Here is a 23254-nt window from a genome sequence, read left to right on the forward strand (position 1 = left end):
CACCTATCCTGGAGACGAGCAACTAGCAGACGCCACTAAGTGCTCGCCGGCTGAGTGGGAAGCACCTTCCCCTGGCACCTGGCCGGTGTCTGCAGGCCTAGCGATGTGGGGAGGCGGCCCCCGGGGCCCTGAAGTCAGGGATAGGAGTTCGGGGAGAGAGGGGCGCAGGCCCAGGCAGCGGCAGAGCCGTCCCGAACGGCTGCCTTCGCCTGCCGCACGAGTCCCTTTTGCAGAGGCTGCACTTGGCTGCCAGCGTCAGGAGAGGAAGACGAGTTTCGAAATCAGGGCCGGCCCCTCCACCCACACCGGAACTAGGGTGCAGGCCTCCGTCAGCTCAGTTCCGGCCCTTGATTACTGGAGGCCCAGCCTGGGGTCTTGGGCCCTGGTTTTGTTAGGTGGCCAAGGCTGACCCTCTGCTCTCCGTTTCCCTACGTGGAACATGGCAGGATAGCTTGATTGAGGAGGGCCAGCTAGCTTGAGCGTCACCTCCTGCTGTAGGGCGTCCTCAGTTCTGAGACTCTGGGCTGGAAGGCCTGATTGCCATTTTTACCCCGCCTTCTCCTTGTAATCACACGGCACCTGTGCCATGTGGGATCACTTTGCCACCCCACGCTATAGTGTCATCCGTGAGGTCCTGGGGTTGATAGCAGCCCGAAGGCTTCTGAATGTCCAGAGCTGTCAGATCAGCTCACCTGCTCACCACTGCTGCAACCCTCCCTGGCCACCACTTTTCTCAAAGAGGCCGTCCCTTCCCTGAGCCCTCCCCAAACTCAACCCGACAGGACTTTCTTGGTTCCAGCCTCTCCTGATTTCTGCCATCTTGAACACAGCTTTCCACTGGCCCTTAATTCCATGACAGTGCCTTCTCAACCCTCTTCCACGGCCTTTTCTCTCTCCCTGACCCCATGTCCCTGGAAGAGAGCCTGTCCATTCCCATTGTCACCCTGATGCCATCCCCAAGTCCACATTTCAGCTTACTCCAGGACATCTCTGTGCCCAGGGGTCCCATGCTATCCCATCAGTGTGTCTGAAGCCAACCCAACCACACCTACCCTTTCCCAGACTCCTGCCTCGCTCAGCCCCAAGTCCAGCCTGTTTCTGCTGGACCACATTCTTCCCATTTGCCCTCTTTTCATCTCCTCCTCTCCCACTGCAGCGGTTTGTCTCCCTGCCTCCTGTCCTTCGCCTCCCTCCCCACATCCTGCACTCAGTAACCAAGCAGTCACTTTAGAGCCAGCTCTCACTACCCTCAGCCCTGTTCAGCGCCTTCAAGGGCTCCCTGAGCACGGCCGGTCTGGACTCCATGTCGTTTGTATCTTCATTCTACAGTCCCCAAGCACACACCTGGCTCTGAAATAGGTTAAGCCAGGCATTCAGGGCCTCCAGGCATGGCTCCTTCCCATAGTCCTCCGGCCAGCCTGGGCCACTCATGAGTGCCTGGCTCTTCCCTGCCTCAGAAATGTCCTCCTTCCTTCCCACACCAATGCTGGAGGCCTGGCTCAAAAGCCACTGCCCCTGACTCTTTTGTATTCAGCCCAGAGTACCCTGCCCAGCTGCCTGCCTCCCTACTTTGCCTGGCATGCTGTGCTTTGGCCATGGGCCCCAGCCATGCCCAGCAAAGCCCTGTGTGGAGTGGGCAACACCACCCATCTGTGTAGTCACCCCGGGGGCCCGCAGGGCAGGGACGTGAGGAAAGGGAAGTTGACCAGAAGCCTCTGGGTACAGGAGAGGCCTAGTGCTGGGGTTCCCCTCAGGCCTCAGGGACCCCTACTAGGGCTGTGCAGTGAGAACAGAGAGGAGGCTGAAGCCAGAGATGGCCAAGGGCCTGCGGCGCTATCTAGAGAGCAGACATGCCTTGTGACTGTTTCTGGGGAGGGGCGTCAGCTTGGAGCCTGCTGTGCAGGGGTGTTCTGTGGGCCTGAGAAGGTCACAGTCAGCCCAGACACTGCACCAGATGTAACACTGCTGGCACCTCCTCCTACTTACCTGGTAAGTGGCAGAAGCTGCTCTCTCCTCCCTGAGAAAAGGTGAGGAATGGGCACTGGACAGCCACTAGGCGGGAGGACTGCCAGCTGGGAAGGGCAGGAGGGGGAGTGGGACTCACTGCCTCACCCCACCTGGAAGATGGCCTGGGCCCCAGCAGGCCACCTTGGAAGCCGTGGTGGTGGAGGAGACCTGGTAGCACCGAGACCCTCCCGCTCGGGCCCCAGCCCAGCAGAGGCTGAAAAGCAGTCACCAGGTACAAAGAGTCTGAGACAGCCGAATCAGGCACCATTTTTTATAAAAACGCATAGTCTCATTTTTCACTCTTTAAAATCACATTCAAAAATCGGCAAAGAAACGCCCCGGGGAATGAGTAGACGGGAGGGGAGGGTGCGCCAACCCAGCCCCGGGGGGGAGAAGGCGCGACACCACACAGGCAGCGTGACTGGCACGAGGGGGCATGCGGTGGGCGAGGCGGCGCCCCAAGGTGGCGGCACTGACAGGACGTGGGCTGTGGGGTTGGCCAGCCTGGGCAAGGGTACACTGATGGGCCGGGGTGGGGGGCACACTGACAGGCCCCAGCCAGCCTCCTTGATGTGCTGCCCGCCCACCTGGCCGGCCCCGTCCTGGGCAGAAGGGGTCGCACCCGCCCCAGCATCGGGGAGACCTCAGGCCAGGCGAGGCCAGTATGGCCCAACCCACAGTAGCCTTGCTGTGGTCCCTGAGCCCAGGTGCTGGGGGTTGGGGCAAGAGGGGACAGAAGGGAGGGTAGCAGCACCTGCCGCCAATGCCACCCTCTCAGCCGAGCCCTGCAGTGTCAGGGAAGTGGGAGTGGAGGCAGCCAGTGACACCGAGGCTTTTCCTGAATAAGGGCACAGGAGCCCGAGTCACTGTGGGAGGCCTTGGGGACCAGGGAGACAACAGGCCCCTCCTCTCACCAACGCTGTGGGGCAGGACAGTGCAGGGCCTGCCCCTCTGCAGCAGGAGGGGTGCAGTGGGAAAATTCAGTCGGATCCCTGTGCTGCGCCCACCCCAGTGAGGGAGGCTGGGCCACTCAGCAGTGCCCGTGGGCACAGAGTGCAGCCCACAGAGCCCAGGGTGGCACAGCTTGGTGTGGCATCATCCCTCAGGGAAGGGGCGAGAGGGCTGTGCTCTTCCCCCACAGGAAGACACTGGGAGTGGGCAGCCCCTGGGGTCAGGACGGTGGGTGCCGGACAGCGGCTGGGTTGGTGCAGCAGGAGCTGAGGCAAGCAGGCCCCTCCCGGGGGAGCTGGGCCAGGCTGGGGCCACAGGAAATCACAATAATTACAAAATAAAACCTTTTCCGCTTGGCGGGAAAACAAATAATAAAAATTCGACAAAATAAATTAGAGGTTTATAAAAGGCGGGCGGGCGGGTCAGAGGCCGTTGGCACTGCCGCGCTGGACCAGCGGCACCTTGCTCAGCTCCACCACGGGCGAGCGCGGCTTGTTCTTCATCTTGGGCACCCGCTGCACCAGCTGCTGGGCCTCGCGGTAGGCGTCACGCAGCTCCTTCTTCCACTGCACCAGTTCAGGGTCGCTCTACACATGCCAAGCCCAGCTCTTAGCTGGGGCTCTCCCCAGCCTGCCTGGCCTGGCCCCTCGGCCCTCCCACCCCCAGCCCAGCCCCCACTCACGTCGCACTGCAAAACGAACTGTTTCCCACCGCGGATCTTGAGGAGCAGGCACTTGCGCTCCTTGATCTGCGTCTCCTCCACGGACTGGATCTCCTCCATGGTCAGCAGGCTCTGCTGCAGGGCCAGGGATGGGTGGTGCGGGTAAGAGCCGGGCCGGCCGGCCACCTGGAAGCCCAGCTCCCAGACCCCCGCACGGGCTCCTTACCGGGGCCTCGCCCTCGCCCCGCCACTCCAGGCGGTTGGGGAACAGGTAGAAGTACCGCCGCTGCCACTGGGTCAGGAAGGGGTTGCCCATCTTGGACATGTAGCCGTGCATGATGCAGTCCTTGCCCAGGGCGTAGTCTGAGGTGAGAGACAGAGGAGACTCAGCCGGCCCCACCTGGGTTTCTTTTTTGTTGTTTTCAGACAGGGTCTCCACTCTGTTGCCCAGGCTGGAGGGCTGTGGCAAAATCTTGGCTCACTGCAACCTCCACCTCCCAGGTTCAAGCGATCCTCCCGCCTCAGCCTCCCGGGTAGCTGGGAGTACAGGCGCGTGCCACCATGCCCGGCTAATTTTTTTTGGTATTTTTTGGTAGAGACAGGGTTTCACCATGTTGGCCAGGCTGGTCTCAAACTCCTGACCTCAAGTGATCTGCGCTCCTTGGCCTCCCAAAGTGCTGGGATTACAGGCGTGAGCCACCACGCCCGGCCCCAGCCTGAGTTTCAATCCCAGAGCCGCCACTTTCTGGCTGTGATCCAGGGCGAGTTCCTTAAACCCGAGCCAGCTGCTCACTTCTAAGCAGGCAGGGGCCTGGTGCTGCAGCAGCCGGCGACCCTCACCTTCCTCATGGCCCAGCTGCTTGTTCTTGGCTTTCTTGCGAGCCTCCAGCCGGTCTGTCTCAGTGTTGATGGTGTCGAAGACAGTCTCGGCCACCTCCTGCTGCCACCGCTCCGAGATGGTGAGGGGGAAGTTGCGGTAGAGCTCCTGATCACTGTCCAGTAACTTTACCAGGTGGATGGGGCAGGGGCACATGAATGGACAGAGATGCCGGAATACCATCAGCCACAGGCTGCCCAGACCCAGGGCCCTGGGTAGGGATGGTCAGTGCAACTGCCACCCCCAGGGAAGTTGGCTGAGGAGGAGCTGAGGCCTACAAGCTGGCAGGGCTGGCACAGGGTCTCACGGGTGATAAGAAGGGACAGGGATCCTCCCCCAGGCCAGGATCAGAGCCCAGGTACAAGAGGCCAGGCAAGGCCCAGTACCTTGATTCCTTTTGTGTCCTCCTCATCAAAGGAGCCAATGTCGAAGGCGTCAGCCGCGTTCACCTCCCCTCGTGGGGGGATCAGCGGGGGAGGGTACTGCAGCAGAACAGGGCATTAGCTCGGGGGTGGGACTGCAGAGCACCCCCAGTCCCTGCCGCAGACTGTTACCTTCTGCAAGAAGACCATCTGCCAGTCCAGGGAGCGGAAAAAGGGGCTCTCTTTCACCTCCTGAGCCCTGCGGGGAGAGGCCAGTCATCTGGGCTCAGCCCCACCCTGAGCCCTGGGCTTAACTCCTGGTTGAGCCACTTTCTGGCTCTGTGAACTTGGGCAAGTTCCTTAAGCTTGAGCTGTTTCCTCATCTCTCAAATGGGAGAACAGAAGTTCCTACATCATAGGGTTGTGGGTTTTAACATTGGTAAATTTTGCAACCCTATGCCCAGTGCTTAATAAATGTTCAATAAACATAAAAAGCTGCTATTATCATTGTCTGTGACAAGGGCCCCTCTGGAAGCCAGTTACCAGCTGGTTCCAGCAGCTCCAACCCCCAGGGCAGCCCCTCCACCCTGAGAACATTGGACAGGGCTGGCCATGCCCCAACTTGTGAGCTCCTCCAAGGAGGCTGCGACCTTGGAGGGGGTTCCAGGTGACGGGACACAGCCCTTGTCCTCATGGGGGCACAGCCGGCAGCATGCCCAAGGCGCCAGGGCACTCACCCTCGGCCCAGGCAGCCCAGTCTCCGGTTGACGTCTCTCTGCAGCAGCCCCTCTAGCAGGGAGCGGAGTTCAGGGGAGAAGGAGTCGGGCAGCTCCACAGCCTTTAAAGAGGAGTGGGACATTAGCAGGGGCTTAGGAAGAGCCCTCGACCCCATCCCAGCTCAGGGGAGAGAGGGGTCCAAGCCCCCAGCAGAGGGACAGATGGGGCGCAGCTTCCATCTGTCAGGTGCTCCAACAGCAAGGGGAGGACAAGAGCCTAGGGGCAGGAGGTCTGCCTCGGAGGCCAGAGTAGGGGTCAGTGGCCGAGATCTCTGCTGGCTGGTGGGAAGCAAGAGTCATGCCCTGGCACTCACAGGAGCTCCCCCACCCACCCCCTCCGCAGCCCTGCGCTGAGACCCACACCCACCATCGTCAGCGTCATGCGGTCGATCTCATGCTTGTCTTTGGTCTTATGCTGCCGGAAGGGGCTATGCCTGGGCAAGAGAGGCCAAAAACAACGTCAAAGGACAGGAATGGGGAAAGGGAGGCAGGCAGCATGAATGAGCTGTGACCAAAGTCAGGGACGGTGCCACCCTTAACACCAAGGCAGCTATGGGCTCCCCTCCTCTGGCATCCCACCTGGATTGGGGAGGAACTTCTCTTAGCCCCGACCCACCTGCCCACCTGGGACGGGCCACTCACCCCCGCAGCAACTTGAAGAGCATGCACCCCAGAGAGAACCAGTCGGCACTGCTGTCATAGGCTACGCCCTTCTGCAGGACCTCCGGAGCCATGTACCCGTGGGTGCCCCTGTGGGAGCAAGGGGGCCATGAGCGGGAGTGGTGAGGGGTGGGGGGGGAGAGGGTGGGGGGCACTCACACGCTGGCATGGGGCTTCTTCTTGGAGAAGTCGCAGGCCAGGCCCAGGTCTGAGATCCGCACGTGGCCATGCTCGTCCAGAAGGATGTTGGCCGGCTGTGGAGGAAGCCCAGTGAGCTGCCCAGGGCACTCAGGATGGGGCCCGGCCAGGCAAGATGCCAGCTGGGGCACTGCTTCACTGGAGAGGACGATGGCTCCCCAAGGAAAGGGCAAAGGTGGGGTCCTCTCTCTTGTCCCCAGCCACAACCTGGACCCAGAGAGTGGCTCGGTGGGAAGGGCAGGGGCGGAGATGGGAAGACAAGGGGCGGCCATGTCCCAGGAGCCTCACTCCTCTGGGCCTGGTGGCCGGGATGCTGAGAGGAAGGAGAGGACAGCTACGGAGGCCCAGCCTAGGGACAGCAAGGCGCTCACCTTCAGGTCCCGGTAGACCACGAAGCGGTTGTGCATGTGCTCCAGGCCCAGGATGATCTCGGCCGCATAGAAGCGCATGTCAGCCTCTGAGAAGACCCCGTGCTGGGACAGGTGGTAGTGCAGGTCCCCACCTGAGGGAGGCAGCCCCACAGGCAGCATTCAGCATCTTGCCCCAGCCTGCCGTGCCTGGGCCCAGACCACCCTGGGGCAGGGCCAGCACTCACCATTCATGAGGTCCAGGATGAAGCTGAGCTTGTCTGGTGTGTGGAACGCGTACGACATGCAGACGATGAATGGGCAGTCCTGGGAGGGGAGAAATGAGGGGAGGGGCAGTCAGCAGGGGTGCCCGGGGTTCCAGAGCCTCAGCGGCAGCCCAGCCCACCCCACTCACCCCGGTGCTGACGAGTGAGAGCATGATGCGCTCGTTCAGGGCCAGGGTCTCCCCCTGCTTCATCTTGATGCGCTTTTTGTCCAGGCACTTCATGGCGTACCTGCAGAGCAGAGGTCGGCAATCAACACCTGGGAGCAGGGGCCCAGGGCTGCCTCTGAGGGCGCTTGAGGGAAAGACTAGACCCAGGACCAGCCTGTGACACAAATAAGAGACAGGGAGGGCTGGGGCCAGAGGAGCCTGCAGGGGTAACAGCATGGCAAGACAGGAGTGCATGGGGCAGCAGGTAGCCCTGTGAAGAACCCAGCCCATCAGGGCCCCCAGGAGCCCGGCTCCCCCAGACATTCCCCCACGCCGAGCAGGGTGCTCACATCTTGCCTGTGTCGGCCTTCCGGCACCCATAGACCTCGCCGAAGCCCCCGCGCCCGATGATGCGATGCACGCTGAAGTCATTCATGGTCAGCTGAGGGGCAGTGACAGCTGCGGTCACCACAGGCTGCCTTGGCCCAGTCCTGGGGCAGAGGCACCTGGGCAGCAGGGGCTGGCCCCATGCCAGGGTCCCCATACCCATGTCCTGGCCATCCTCGCCACACACTTACCTGCTCCAGCCTCCCCATGCCAGGATCCCGGCCCTGACCCCCACAGCCACGGCCCTGGGGGCTAAAGGACAGATACCCCCTGACCTCCCCACTCCCAGCCAAGCCTCAGGCCCAGCTCCCCAGAGAGGAGCAGCAGGGTGCACAGCTTTCCATGCCCCACCCAGGCCCACTCACGTGGATGTTGAGCTCCACATTCTTCCACTGGCAAAACCGTGTGAACTTATCACTGGAAGAGAAGAATCTGGGCTCAGGGGCCACTCAGAATGTGGGAAGGATGATGCTGTTGTGAGCCTGCCCCACCCAGCAGCCACTCCCTGGGGTCCCGTGAGGGTAGATGTGGAAACATCACGAGCTTTAATGTCCTCTTCCAGGAATGATATGTTGAGGGCCTGCCCACCCACAGTGCCAGCCAGGGCTGCTTGGGTACCCAGCACGGCCCTCGGCCACCTGGCTGTGGCTTCCTGCTGGAATCAGATCCACACAGAGACGAGGTCTTCCAGTTTAACCCAGACCTTCTGCTACCATATCCTTGACAAGTGCGTCTCCCATCCCTGCTTGCATACCTTCAGTGACACAGAGCTCACTCCATGGCTGGGCAGCAGTGACCCTAAAAAAGCTGCTCCCTAAAGCTAGCTGAAATCTGCCTACAATTCCCACCCACCGCACCAACTCTGGCTGTGAGGGTCACGGGGGCTATGTGCTCTCCTGGGCCCACCCCTACCACGACCCTGATGCTTCTCAGCCCGGGTGGGCCAGCAAGGTGCTATACAGCCCATGGGAAAGAGGCACAGGTGGCGCGGCTCTCCTAGGTCCCTGGAGCTCCCTGGAGCTAGGAGACTGCCTGGGATGGGCTTTGAGCTGCCTGATGCTGAGGATGGCAGCGTGGGAGAAGATGACCTGCAGCCTGTCTGACCTCTCAGGAGTCCTTGCAAGGGGGCCACTGATGGGCCAGCCACCTGCCTGCTCAGGGCCTAATGAAGGCTGGCTTCTGCCCTCCACACCAGCCACACCCTTTTGAGAGCGGCTTCTCCCTCCCCATTCCTCTCCTACACTGCCCCGCTCTCACCTCTCGATGAATTTCTGGAACACATCCCCACGGAGGTTCTGACAAATCTCTTCAATGTATGGCTAAGGGAGGAAGCTGGAAGTTGGTGACTGAGCCCCGAGAGACCATGGCTGCCCAGGCCCCACCCCTAGCTGACCAGGCTCGTTGACCCGGGGCTGTCCAAGGTGACTTCGCCTGGGCAGGGATCGGGAGGCACACACCTGGAAGAGATCTGGAGGCACCTGCTTCTTCCCCAGGTGGCCTTGGACATGCTCAGTGGCACTCTTGGAGAAGGGCTGGGGAAGACAGAGGTGGCCATGAATTCTCTGCAGGGTCCTCTTTTCCCCTCCCAATCTGCAGGTGACTCTGGGCCAGCACACAGGGCCAGCCGAGGACACTCACGTGCGAGCAGGCCAGCAGCTCCTTCATGATGTATGAGTCGAAGATCTCCCGGCTGCGCGCCACACGCTCCTCCTCTGTCTCCAGCTTCTCATACTTCTTGATCTGGAGGACAGGATTCCTGCAGGTCATCTATAGCCCAGCAGGGAATGGGGGTGCCCACACCAGGTGGCTTGTGGATTCCACAAAGCTGCCCCAACCTCCTTCCCTTTCTCCGGGCAGAGCAGGGCCCAGGCCTCTGGGCCTCACCTCCTCGTAGAACTCCACCAAGGGCCTGGCCTCCTCCAGGTGGTTCAGGCAGAAGTCTCGGAAGAGCAGGTACCCTGAAGGCAACAGTGTAAGGTCACAGAGCCATGCCTCCGAGGCCTTCCCATCATTGCGGATGGTGTGAGTTGAGCTCCCTGGGCAGAACTGGCTATGGAGATGGCAAAGGTGGTCTCGGCCCCAGGCAAGGGGTGGGCCAGGCAGCCACTAAGGCTGCTGCCAACTTGAAGACACCTGGATTCTGGGTCAGGGCCCCTATGTTTCTACCCTCTTCCTGAAATCTGTTTCCCCAGGTGGCAGCTGGACGGCGATGGGTGAGGCAGAGGAGAGGTGTTAGCTCTGGCATCAGGGAGCCCTGGCTTGGCACCTGGGCCCCCACTCACTGCAGCCCAGGACCCTGTGCCTGCTCTGTGAGGCCGATACCCCGCACCAGGGCGGGCTGTGCAGGTGCAACGCGATCCAGTCTGGGGGCCCTGGGATGCTGTGGCCACCGGGGCCAGTTCAGCCTGCAGCATGGGGGGGAGGTTAGCAGGGGGCTCTGAGAGGCCACACCACTCCTCTGGACCCTGCCCCACTGCATTGTCTGGCTTATCTGCACAGTGGCCTGAGAAACAGGCAGGAAGGATGGGTCCAGTTGGAGAAACTAGGGCTCAAGGAGCTGGTCAGACACACTGCCTGTGGCAGAGGCTCAAGCGGAACCCAGGACTACTCTACCGAGTGGCAAGTCCCTGGGAAAGAGGTTGGGGGCTGGGGCCTCAGGGCAGGGGGCATGGAAGGGGTATGGGCCACAGGGAACTGGAAAGGCAAGGTGGGCTGTGGGAGGGGCTCTCAGGGGACCCCAGATAGAGTGCCCTCATGCCTGAGTAAGGGGCCTGGGCCTGGGCCCAGGGACCTGGCCCCTGAGCACTAACCGGGGACAGAGGCCCTTCTCAGGCCTCCAGTCTGACACGGGTGAGCCGGCTCAAGCTGGCAGCCTCCCATGCCTTCGGGGACACTGCATGGGCACCTGGGTCAGAGCTGTGGCCATCACTTCAGTCCTCACTGCCTGGCCTTTAGTGCAGGGCTTTTGAGGAATGGGGACCAGGCTTCACAGTGGGCACAGTGCTCTCATCTGACTGTGACAGGCCTGTGCAGTGGGACTCATGAGTCCCATCTCCCAGGTGAGGACACCAGCGGACTCAGAGAGGTGAAGCAACTTGCCCGAGGGCACATGGCACAGGCCTGGGACCCAAACTTTGTGCTTCCTGACACACCGACTCCCCCAGGCTGACGTCCAATGCCTGATCCCATCAGGCCAGGATGCCCCCTGTCCAGAGCTGAGCTCCGATTCTCAGGAAGGCCAAATCAGAGCCATGTGGGGCTGGAGCCTGTTTCCCGAGACCTGCCCCAAGCCTGCCCTCCAGGCCAGGTCCACAGGGTGGGTCGCATGAAACTTCTGACAGCAGGCATCAGACACCAGCTGGAGGAGGAATGGAGGGCCAGCGCCAGGCAGGTTGCTTACAAAGAGGGCCCATGGGGTGGGGCGGGGCCAACCACAGCTCGGCAGGCGCCACAGGAAGGGCCCCGCCTCTTCCTGTCAGTTCTACCAACGGCCCAGAGCAGCTGCGGCCGCGCCAAGGGGAAGCTGCAACTCTCAAAAACAAAAACCCCAAAGGAGGAACTTCCCTGGCGGCCCTGGAAGACTCTGGGCCCCCACCCCCACCACGGGGCTCCCTGGGCCAATGGGCAGGGGCTAGGAGACACGCAGGGTCACAGAGACTTGGAGCAAACCCTGGGGTCTCGCTGGCTGCTCCACCCTGAGTAGATGGGAGGCCAAATCTCCAGAGAGTGGGGAGCACGGCTGGGCTGACTGGGGTAGGGGCAAGAAGTGAAGCCTGGTGGCTGGCAGAGCCACTGCCATACTCACCCAGCTTCTGGGAAAAGATCTTCTCAAAGGTCACCTCGCCCCGGTCCTCCAGGTACTTCTGCATGACACTGCGGATGCTGTAGGACAGGGGAGCGCAGTAAGCAGAAGCTCCCAGAGCCTGTCGGGGCTGCAGGCCCAGAACTGTGAGCGGAGGGCACTGCTGGTGGTGTCGCCACTCCCTCCAGGAAGGAGGCCACCATGTCGGGCATACTCACTCACCCCAGCCACAGGTCAAACCAGACGGCTTCCAGGAAGCCTTTCCCTGCACTGCCCCCGCCAGGTTGTGTCCCAAAGGCCAGGGTGGCCGGCAGGTGGCTCCCTGCTTAGAGGCCCACTGCCTGTGGGGTTTGGTCCCAGTGCTGCAACCGGCTGGCTTTGGGCACTTGGCCAAGTCACAAAAGGCAAACCTGGTTTGTGAGCAGATGAAAAGACACACATGTGGCATCTCCACACAGGGGCACATGGCTCGGCGGTAAAAAGGAATGAGGCACTGACAGGGGCCACAACGCGGATAAGCCTTGAAAACATGAGGCTGAACGAAGCCAGTCACAAAGGGTTGCCACATACTGTGGGAGTCCACTCACATGAACAAACCCACGGACACAGAATGCAGATCTGCGGCTGCTGGGGACTGGAGAGAGGGAGAGGAGTGACTGCCGGTGGGGATGTGGTTTCTTTTTGGGGTAAGGGTTACACAACATGGTGAATATACTAAAAAACACTAAATTGTATAATAAAATGATGAATTTTGTATGAACTGCATCTCAATGTTTTAAATGGTAAGAAAAGGCCATGTCTTGGTCGTGTGTCCCTAGTACTTGGATATAAAATGTGACCCCTGCCCTGGGTTGCTTGGTATGGCCGTAGGGGAGGGACTGGCCACTGTGACCCCCAAAACCCAACCTGACACCCCCCACCCTGTTTATCTCACCCCCACAATGAGTGCTGTGTGGGAGAGCCACAACAGGCTACACTCCTGGCCTCAAATACCACCTTACTATCCCCTCCTGCCCTCTCCTGGTCCATCTCCAGCCCAGCCCTGCCAGTCTGTCCCGATGGCCAGCTGAGGCCTGCATCTGGTCCTCACTAGTCTGGGCTCCTAGGGTAACGTGTAGCTGCCATACTGAGGGCATGTGCGGGGCTGGGGGCCTGTAGGGCCAACAACCTGAGCCCATGTCATGCTCACATGGCCCTGCAGGATCTATGGGGCCGCCAGCAGGCCTCCCGGGAAAAGACTGCAGCTGGTGGAGATTTGGATCTGCAAGTCCAGATTCTCTGTGCTTGGCACGGCCCCTGCCTCTCTGCACCCCAGCCCTGCCTGCCCCTAGGAGCCCAGTCCAGGGCTGGTCGGACTGGCCACCCAGGCTGTGGTCACGAAGACCTGCTGCACATCTACCCCTGAGGCACTGTGTACATCATGCCAAAGCCACCCCCTGCTCCAAGCAGCCCTGCCCAGGGCATGGTTCTGAGCCTGTGATACCAGACATCGTGTGCAGAAGCCTTGGGAAGGGGAGGAGGCCTCTGGGTCTGGGGAGGCTCTGTGCAGAAGGCGGAACTCCCCTGGGTTCCTGGAGTGCAAGCAGGATCTCGGCAGGTGGCGAAGCCGGGGAGGTCGGTAGACATGGGAACAGGCAGGGGACAGTATGTCCAGGGATAAGCAAGAGGCCAACAGGGCAGGGGAGAGGGCACACAAAGGCCATGGCAAGGGGGAGGGCAGGGCCTTGCAAACTGGGGGGCTTCAGAGCCAAGGAGTGGGCGGGAGAGCAGGACTCAGGAGGCTCGGTCCAGGGCAGCGGCAGCCCAACTCCACTGGAGGCGCTACGGGGAGGAAGCCCAGGCAGAGGCAACACTTGGGCAGGAAGAAGGGGAAGAGGGTGGGTGGGAGAAGGCTCAGGCTGTCGGGGACCAGGAGAAGGGTTATGAGTCCAGCCCCATGAGGGCTTCCAGGCTTTGGGCCCGAGGGTCTGGAAGAACAGTGGCTCCAGCCAGAAGAGCTGTCTGCGGAGAGCAGCTCCAGGCAGCACTGACCTGGCCTGTGGACCCTGCCTGGCCACTGGCCTCAGGCTCGAGAGGGGGGCCCCTATCCGTTTCCGCTGGGCACTGTCCTTCTGGGAAGGGCTGCAGTGGACTCCCGGGCCTCGGCCCCTGATCTCACTTGGTTCGAGCCTTCCTCAGGAAAGGCCGAGCAAGATAGCACGATAGCACGCGCACAGCAGGGTTGCCATGAGCACAGTCCCAAGGCCGTGACCCCCTCGCCTGCTCCCCACCCTCAGAGGCTGGGAGGGGCTGTGGCCTCTTCCAAAGTTGTCTCCAACAGGAAGCAGGGCACTGAAGACAAGGATGGGCCTAAGTGACCCTGAGTTCGCATCCTATGACTCCTTCAGAACAGACCCTGCCTGGATGGGAAAAGGGTCAATGCCCCACCACCGGGGAGTCAGGATGCTCTCTGAGAACTGGCAGGAGCTCCGAGGATGGGCCCCCTGTGCAGGCCAGCACACCCACCGCTTCAGGACACATGCCAGCTCATGTCCACCAGCCACTGTCAAGGACATCTTTCCCGGCACGTGGGACTCCCAGGGACACAGGAAACGGTGGACGGAGACTGTGGTGTTTCACACACAGCAGGGGCTTCATAAAAATCTCTTTAACTGAGAAAGACACAGTCCCTGCACTCAGCACTTGCAGACAGGAGGCCTGGGCCCTGGGCGGCCCTCGAGGCACAGGTTACGCACTGGGAGACCAGAGCGTGGAGAAAATCCCAAGGCCAGGGGCCTGCATCTCACCTGGGAGGTGGGCCGGGAAGGCGGGACTCTGGTTCTGCACCAGATTTTTGAGTTCTGGGACATTCTGGTCCACAGAAGAGGAAGAAAAAAAGCAAAAAAAAAAAAAAAAACCACACAAAATGCCAGTCTTCCGAAATGCCTGTCTTCTGAAATACCTGTCTTCCGGGGCAGTGGAGGGTCAAATGAGTATGATCAGGTGCTGGTCAAGCGGAAGGCAGCGACAGGCAGATGCAGATGACAGGCAAAGCAATTCTAGCCTGTAGGGGTCACCCACCAGGAGCTGGGCATGGTCCTGGGAATGGGGGCCACGGGGCTTCAGCAGTAAGCCCCACTGAGCCCCAGACTTGCTTCCTAGGAGCCTGCAAAAATGGTGCCAGCTTGGCAGGGCGCAGTAGCTCATGCCTGTAATCCCAGCACTTTGGGAGGCCGAGGCGGGCGAATCATGAGGTCAAGAGTTCAAGACCAGTCTGACCAACATGGTGAAACCCTATCTCTACTAAAAATACAAAAATTAGCCAGGCGTGGTGGCGTGCGCCTGTAGTCCCAGCTACTCAGGAGGCTGAGGCAGAGGAATCACCTGAACCCTGGAGACGGAGGCTGCAGTGAGCCAAGATTGCGTCACTGCACTCCAGCCTGGGTGACAGAGAGACTGTCTCAAAAAAAAAAAAAAAAAAAAAAATGGTGCCAGCTTGGCAGAGGGAATGGCCACCTAGAAGCCAGGGAGTAGCCACTGCCACTTCTCAACTGGACATACAAAATCTCCAAGGGGGAAGCATGCTCGCTTCCCTGCCTGCGACAGCCAGGGGAACCTGCCGGGTAGGCCCTTTCTCCTTCCCAGGGGCTCTGCTGTCGGTCCCCGCCTGGGAACAGCAGGAAGCAGGACCTGGGGCTCTGAGGCCATCTCTCCCCTCAGCAGCCACGCCTGGGCATGGCCACCGCATTCTTCCCAGCCCACAGCACTCCACTTTCTTCCTTAAAAAGAAAAAAATGTTTTTTAAATAAAATAAACAACCCCCCTCCCCCCAGCAAGAAACCAAACACGAGGCCAGGCCTGAGCACAGTCCTTGAATGGAAGGCCCCCAAAGTGGCAATTTTAGGGTTTCCTGTCTATTCCCATGGGTCTGGCTGCCAAGGGAACTGGCAGGTTGGAAGAACTTGCCACTGGGGGCAGCTCCTGCCAGGGTGGCAAGCACAGGCGGGCATGGGGGCGGTGCAGCCTCCTGGGTTGGGTCACCTTGTCTCCAACACCGCTCCCTGATACTGGCAGAGTCTGGAGTGGCAGTGAGCCCAGAGCGTGTCCCTGCCCCCACCCAGGTCAGCAACCCTGAGATCCAGGGGAACGTGGCTCCCAAGATCTACTCTGGAGCATCAGGAGAACCAAGTGGCCTCAACAGTCCCAGACGGAAGGACCCTAAGGATCCCAACACTTTTGGGCAAGGGCCTTGACCTTTGCTCTGGCCGCTGGATGGGTGCCTGGGTTCCAAATGGCCCTTACCACCTGGTCACAAAGTTGAAATGTCCAGTTTCCCCACTTGTAAAATGAGGATGTCAATGAGATGCTGAATCGCCACCATCACACTGGCCATTTGCAAAGCCTGGGCGGACACGGCAGAAGGGGGGCTCCTAAGATGCCAGGCTGGCCGTGCTGCCCACCGTGCCCTGCCTGCTGGGCCATGGGAGAGAGCCGCCAGAGCCCTGTTCCTCAGCACCCCACAGCTCACGGACAGTCCGTGCTGGATCACACAGTGGCCGGTCTCGCCCGACCCTCTGTTCCACATTTGCTGTGTTCTTGGAGGATGGGGCCTTGGTGGATGGGGCCTGTGGCCAGGGCTGAGCTGAGCAGGGTGGTTGGGACTCCCCTGCTCACAGACCAGCTTCAGGCACTGCATCGCTCTACTGTGGGCCCAGTGGGTAGAGCCTGCAGCCTGCCCTGCCAAAGCATCAAGGGCTCCTTGGCACAGAGGTGCTTGGTGCCTGCTCAGCCTTGGGAAGGAGTGGTCAGTCCCACCTTGGCACCCCTGCAGCTAGGGCAGCCCGCACCAGCTCCTGCTGCTCCTGGAGCAGGCCCAGCCCAACGCTGGGGGCAGAAGACAAGTGAGCAGCTGCAGCACTGAGCGCTGGGTGACAGGGAAGGAGTGGGTGCTGAGGGAGCACTTCCGGTCCCTTCTGGCACCTCATGGTTCAGAAGAAATGCAAAGTCCAGGCCATGCTCTGTGGCCTGGGCTCTCTCAGGTGGCTCCTGCTCGGGGTCAGAGGCTGCAGCTGTGTGGACGGGAGGGAGTGACAAGTCAGAGGCCAACACACTCTTGCTGATGGTAAGGAAACCAAGGCTGGAGGAAGATGGCTGGGCCACGTGCTCCAAGGCCCACAGTGAGTTAGTGTCAAAGAAAATGTCCAAAGGCTGCCTGAGAAATGGCCTCCCACCACAGCACCCTCCATCCTCCCCTTGATCCCTGTGAAAGAGCTGGGTGCAGGGCTCAGAGGACCCTGACATGTGCCCAGCCTCTGGCCTGGAGGCCCTCCCGCCCCTGACCAGGGGCTGCAGGAGGCGGGCAGCCCCCTTCCCTGGAACCCAGGATGAGAGGCAGCCTTGGCCGGCAGCTGGCAGCCAGGAGCCATGGTTCCTGTGCCTGTCGTGCGACAGCGATGCTAAAGCTTTGCCACGCCAGGACGGTGAGAGCTGGCACGAAGGCTACAGGCCTGGCAGGTCTGGTGCGGCCACTCTGGGAACCGTCCCCTGGGAGATGAGCAAGCGTTCACCAGCCAGCGCAGCAGGGCTTGTGGCTATGGCCGAGGTGCTCCCTGTGGCTTTTCCAGGAAACCTGACACCAAGGTGCCAGCAGCAGGAGGAAGTCCCCTGGGGCTTCTTAATGTTTCTCAATGACTCTCCCTGGGGCCAACAACATCCTCAGAGCTCAAGGACGGGGCCACAGACCAAATAGGAAAGACCAGCCCAAACCATCAGTCCAAGGCAAGCCCTGAGCAGTGGAGAGAAAAAGCCAGCTGGCCCGGCACACAGCCCGGGCTCCGGAACGTCGCGTCGGCCACAAAGCAGCTCCCTTGCGGGGATGCTGGGGAAGAGGCACTCTGGCGGCCTTGTCAAATGTCACGGCTTCTTCACAAATATGACATGAGCACCCACACCCTGCAATTTACTGCCGACATGGAGACCGTAATCTGCATCACGCTAGAATGCACCAAGAACAAACTTCCAGAACTCTGTGCCCCGTGGTTCCCAGGAGGGGGTTGTCCCCCATCACAAACACGAGATGGCTCTAGAGTCAGAAAATTGCCCCTAACTGGGAACAGAGCTGCCAACATGTTAATACCAGAAAACCCACTTCTGCCAGCATAGACGTGGCCCTTTGCAGTAAGCAGCAAAGCAGAGAAGGGATATTATCGTTTTAGAAAAAAGCTGCAGACAAACATCTCATTTTTAGTATCTCAGTTGCAGCAAAGTAGAAATAACGTGAACATAGCTCCATCCAGCAGCGGAAACTGACCTATGGGGAGCCGAAGGAGAGTAGGGAAGGGGCTTGGGAAAAAGGGGCAGGTGTGAGGGAGGCTGTGCGTCCTCAAGGGCAACACTGTGCTTTTGGTTCCTGCTATGTGTTCTGAGGCAAGAGCATATCCTGAAAGCAACAGCCAAGCCAACCCAAACCCACTAGCCTGAGCACTCAACCCCTCTGCCAAGCCCACCTGGGTGCAACCTAGGCACGGGGAGGAGATGCTGGCTGCGGAGCACGCCTGCACCTGACGTCACCGGGAACTTACTACTAGGAATTGATTGTGCATTAATAGGACACCTCATTCTGGGTTAACAGCCCAAATTCCCCTGCACAGATTCCAATCTGCATTGCTCACACTCCCTTCAAATCCATTTATCCAGGTAACGGCAGGCGGGCGACTTAACGGCAAATAAGTGAAACCCATGCTCTGGAAAGGAAAGCAGATGAGAAACACATCCCAGAGACCCATTCCTGGGGAACGGTGGGGCTTCAAAGGCCCAGAGGGACAGACTGCAAGAAAGATCATCTTGTTTTCAGGGAAAGGAGTCAGGAGAATGCTGCCACTGAAGTGGAAAGTTCTGGGTAAGGGACAAAGGCTGGAAGCAGCAGGGTTGCAGCTGGTGCCGCAGGAGTGGAGGAAGGAGGGAGGGAAAAAGCTTCCCGCTGCACTCCTTCCCCCACAAATCAAGGGCAGGAAGTTCTGGCTGCAAAGAGTTAACAGGAACGAGGCAGCGGAGGAACAGGGACAGGGTCTGGGGAGACAGGGAAGCCAGAAAGGGGCAGGAAGGAGGAAACTCTCGGTGGGGAGGGACCAGGAAACAGCCAAGAAATCGGGAGGCTGCAAGAGGCACCCGGCTCCGACAATCTGCTGCTGGGGCTGCCACTGTCACTGGGGAGGGCAGAGGAACCTCCTGGGAGCGCCCAGGCAGGGCTCCTCAGCTAGGAGCCCAGAGATTAATTACACCAGGCCTCAGTGGTCATATCAAGCAAATGATGAAAATTACAAGACTGCTGGCTGCCGGGAAAGGGAGACGGCAGTTCCTTCAGGGCAAGGTCCAGACCACAGACCCTGAGAGTGAAGGGGCAGCCCCCTAAATTTACCAAGGTGGAAACCGAGGCAGGCCCAGTCAGGCTAAGGGACTGGCCTGGGTCCCATGTGGGCTGGTGGTAGAGGGAGAAGCCAGGTCTCCCATCCTCCAGATACACAATGCTGCCTTACGCTGCCTCCTTCTAGAAGAAGGTCGGGGAAAGGGACTGTTTCCTCGGATTCTATAGGGTGACAGAAGGGGAGGCCCCTGTACCAACTCAATGTGGCACTGTGCCTAACCACTCCCATTCCCTAGCCATTGGAACTCAGAGCTGTGATGCCAGCCCCAGCTCTCGGCCAAGCCACATCCCCAGGCACCAGCCATGGAGGGACTGCCAAGGTGGGCCACCTCAAGGTGTGAACAATTCCCAGAGGCACCCTGTCACGGGGACAAGCCACAGCCCCTCTCCCTGACTCTGACCTTGACCTTGGGGGTATGGGGAAGACAGGCTCCTGCATCTGATGGGACCCTGGAGTGGAGCTGCCCCTCGGGGCAGTAGCTTTGCCAGGGCAGCTCAATTCTCCATCCCAGCCAACAGGAAGGGGGCTGAGCCTTGTGAACTGTGACAGCCAATGGCCCCAGACAAGCGGTGCCAGTCAGCCCACGCCGCAAAATGTGGACAGGGGTGAGAACAGTGGTGTGCAGGGGTGGGTGGAGGGGATAAAGCACAGCAGAGAAACAGCACTGGCCTGTGTGGTCCAGAAACCTGAGGCCCCATTCCAGCTTTCTTCTGCGACGAGAACACGACTCCTCCCCTCCCTGAGCCTCAATGACTTCAACTGCTAAAGGGGAGAATCCCATCTGCTGGGCCTGCCTCCCACAGTTGTCAAAAGGACAAAATGGAGTAAAAAGCACTCTGCAAACGGAAAAGTGTCGGGCAAACATGAGACGTGGTCAGGATCACCATCGGAGCGGCGGGGGGTGCGCTCTGCCCCACTGGGTGTGCAAGGCAAGGCATTATGCAAAGGGTGGCTTGCTCCCTAATGCCCCAGGCCTGGACCCCCATGTAGGGGTGGCCCATAGCCCTTCCCAGGCCTTAGCACACTGACATTCGGCGCTCGCACCTCCAGTCCATTTCACAGATGTGGGCAATTTGCGGAAGGCCATGCTGCTGATGGTGACCCAATGTGAAAACCTGGGCTGCCTGGCTCCGCCTCCTGCTGTCCTCCTAGAATCCTATCCAACCTTGTTTCTGCTCAGGACTGCCTGGGGCGTCACACAGTCCTGGTATTTCTTGGGCAACTACTACATGCAAGGCATGGCCTTGCCAGCTTCACAGGTTGGTTGAAGAATTGAGAGGACAGATGTCAAAACAGGTAAGTCAGTAATAACTCCTATCATTATTGCTATCATCGCCATCACTGCTGTGGATGGGAAAGGGGACAGGAAAAGAAGAACATCTCGTTTCTCCGGGTTCTGACACCTGCAGAGCCAAGGTGGCACCCCATCAGAAGCAATGCATTCTGGGGGGAAAAGTACACGAACGCAGACAGTTCCAGAAAAGGTCCGACCTCACACATTGCCGAACTCCATCCTGCAGGAGGGTCTCAAAGCTGCGGCCACCAAGGAGAGCCGTTTTGAGCCCTAGAGGCTGACTCCCCCATTTCCTCCCTCGTGGGTTTGTCATTTCTGAACTCATTTCTGCACTAACCGTCACTGCTCCCTGGACAGCCCCCAGCTGACAGTCAGTCTGGTTCCTGTTTTGAGAAATCTGATTGCAAATATCTTAGAAAAAAAAGGCCCTAACGGCCTTTTCAGAAGGCAGACCAATTTTCCTCTCCCCGGCCTGACGTTCAGTCAATCCAAACACCCAGTGAGCAGGGCATGGCAGAGGGGGCCGGTGAGGGCCATGGGCATGGCACCCCTGCAGCGTCAGCCCAGGCTTAGACAGACACTTCAAAGGCTGAGGGACATCACAGAGTCACAACTCTTATTTCACGCCATCCACATTTCACAGACGAGAAGACTGAGGCCCAGTGAGGGAAGGGACTTGCCCACAGTCACAAGATAAGACCACGGCAGTGTGGACAGGCCCCATTCCCAGCCTGCTGGGGCACCAGGAGGCTAACTCTCAGGCATGCACGAGGAGTTGCCACACGACACAAAGGACCGTGGCGGGCACATCTGCTCCCTGGCGCAAGCCAGGGCAGCCAATGAAATGTAGAACCGGAAGTCTGAAGCCCTGATCTGTTGGCCAGGTGCCACCTGAGACTACCTGTGTGACTTGGGGCAGGCCACTCACCTCTGGAGCTTCAGTTTCCCCACCTGTTCCACAGGGACAAAACCACACCTGTCCTGGCCACCCCATTCGCTGCTGAGAGGCTCACACAGTGGAGAGATACTCCATCAGCCATAAAGAGCTGGACAAACCGCAGCAATCGTCCACATCCTGTGTACTTTTGCACCTACATCCTGAACAGTCTAAACTTTGATACCAGGTGTGATGTCAGTTGTCTTACAGGGGCGGCAGCTAAGGTCCAGCTGTTGCCAGTGTGCTGGGAGGGCCCCTGGTCAACAGCACCCACCGGGTACCATATGCAGTGCACGCCCGAGAAGGAATGTGGGGGAGAGGGCACGGGATGTTTCCCCCACCTGAGCGCGGTCCGAGGGGGAGGGCGTCCGCAGCACCCTAGGTCCTGCTCACCACGCCGCCCCGAAAGCACTCTCAAGCCCAACTACAGGATAGCGACTCCACCAGAGGGTGGGAGAAGAGTCCGGAAAACTGGCTGTCCCCCCACACCTCACACAAGTGTAGACTGGAGGGGAGACGGGTGGGGGTAGTGGAAACCCCAAGGCGGGTGCCGTGAGCAGGGACAGCAAAAGGGTGGGTGACATCGTCAGGCGAGGTAAATGGTGGCCGGCGGAGGGGAAGGGACCCCACAGGGACCAAGGGCTGCTCGGAGGAGGATGAAGGGGCGCGCCGGGCCCCTGTGGGAGAAGGCGGGAGCTAGGGGCTGACAGCGACTGGAGCGGGGGGCCGGCGGAACGCGATAAGGAAGCAGCAGGGCGGCCGGCGGGACCGGAGCGGGCCCGGGGGCCGAAGGGGCAGAGGAGCTCCGGAGTTGGGGCGCTCCGGGCTCAGGCGCCCGGGGTCTGGGGCTTAGCGTCTGGACCCGCAGGCGCCACGGCCGGGCTGCTCCGGGCTCGGGGGCCGACAGAGGGTCGCGAGAGCCGGCCCCGGGGGTCCAAGTCGCGGGGTCGAGTGTGGGGCCAGGGTCTCGGAGTCGCGGCCGGGGTGCCCGCGGGGTCGGGCCGGGGCCGCGGGCGACTTCTCCTCACCTGGGCTCGGGCAGCAGGATCTTCTTGCTGGCGCGCGCGGCCGGCGTGGCCTTGCTCTTCTCCATGGCCATCAGGTAGCTCACGTCGGCCAGCACCGCCTCCAGGTCCGCCATCTTGGCGGCGGCGCTGCCTCCTCCCGCCGCCGCCGCCGCCGCCGCCGCCGCTCCCGCTCGCTCGGCGCTCGGCCCGGTCCGGCCGCGGCTCGGTCGGCCTGGGGCGCCGACGCCTCCCGCCTGGCCCCGCTCGGCGCCCGCGGCTCCGCTCGCCGCCGCTCACAGGCGGCGCCGCCCCATGGCGCCGGCTCGGGCCCGGCCCCGGCTCGCGCTCCGCTCCCGCCGGGACTGCAGTCGGGGCGCCGCCGCCGCCGCCGCCGCCGCCCGCGCGCCCGCGCCCCGGAGCCGCCGCCGCCTCCGGCCCCGCCTGCCGCGCACAGCGCCAGCGAGCCCGCAAGTGGCCGAGCCGGGCGGGCGATGGTGCCCCCTGGAGGCCGCGCGGAGACCTGCGACAGAGGGCTCAGATCCTGGCGGTGACCTCGGGTCTGGACGGAGACCCGGGCCTGGAACAAGACAGGGACCCGGCACGGAAGACGATCCCAGACCCATTCCTTGACCACAACATCGGGTCACATCTCTGAATCCCAGGCTCTCCAGTCAGGCCGTGGTCCTGACAACAGACATGATCACAAGGAACCTGGACGCTCACCAAGACACAGATTCAGACCTCTGAACACCATCCCGGGGCTTTCATCTCAGACCCTGGCTATAACCCCAGACTCCCTGACCTTTGACGCAGTCCACGACCTGACACCAGACTCCAAACAGGACCCCAGACTCAAACCTTTGCCCACCACCTCAGACTCTAACCATGACCTCAGATCACAGCCCTGGGTCTCCAACGCCATACCCAGACTGTGACACTCACCCCAGACCCCTAACAGTTCCCCAGATCCAGATTTTGGACCATGACCTTGATCTCATCCTGGTTACTGACCCCAACCTTGACTCTGACCCTAGGCCACTACCATGACCCTGCATCCTAGACTTGGGGTCAGGGCTCAGACCTAGATTGGACTATCAACTCCAGACCACTGTCCTAGGCTCAACACCCAGAACTGTGGACACAGACTCAGGA

General features: G+C 60.6%; 1 protein-coding gene across 1 annotated transcript; it reads right to left on the minus strand.

The window, feature by feature from the left end:
- Nucleotides 1-2264: 2264 nt before the first annotated feature.
- On the minus strand, nt 2265-22545 carry GRK2 (G protein-coupled receptor kinase 2). Its single transcript, XM_050756617.1, has 21 exons — nt 22124-22545; nt 11465-11541; nt 9544-9617; nt 9298-9399; nt 9117-9191; nt 8917-8978; nt 8025-8076; nt 7623-7714; nt 7255-7354; nt 7088-7166; nt 6864-6994; nt 6454-6548; nt 6277-6384; nt 6002-6068; nt 5596-5696; nt 5051-5117; nt 4883-4978; nt 4460-4622; nt 3846-3982; nt 3641-3754; nt 2265-3545 (listed from the first exon to the last, which is right to left on the minus strand). Exons 1-21 carry the CDS (start codon nt 22234-22236, stop codon nt 3381-3383), a joined length of 2070 nt encoding a protein of 689 aa, XP_050612574.1. The 5' UTR covers nt 22237-22545; the 3' UTR covers nt 2265-3380.
- Nucleotides 22546-23254: the final 709 nt, after the last annotated feature.

Source organism: Macaca thibetana, chromosome 14, assembly GCF_024542745.1.
Source record: "Macaca thibetana thibetana isolate TM-01 chromosome 14, ASM2454274v1, whole genome shotgun sequence".
NCBI lineage: Eukaryota > Metazoa > Chordata > Mammalia > Primates > Cercopithecidae > Macaca > Macaca thibetana.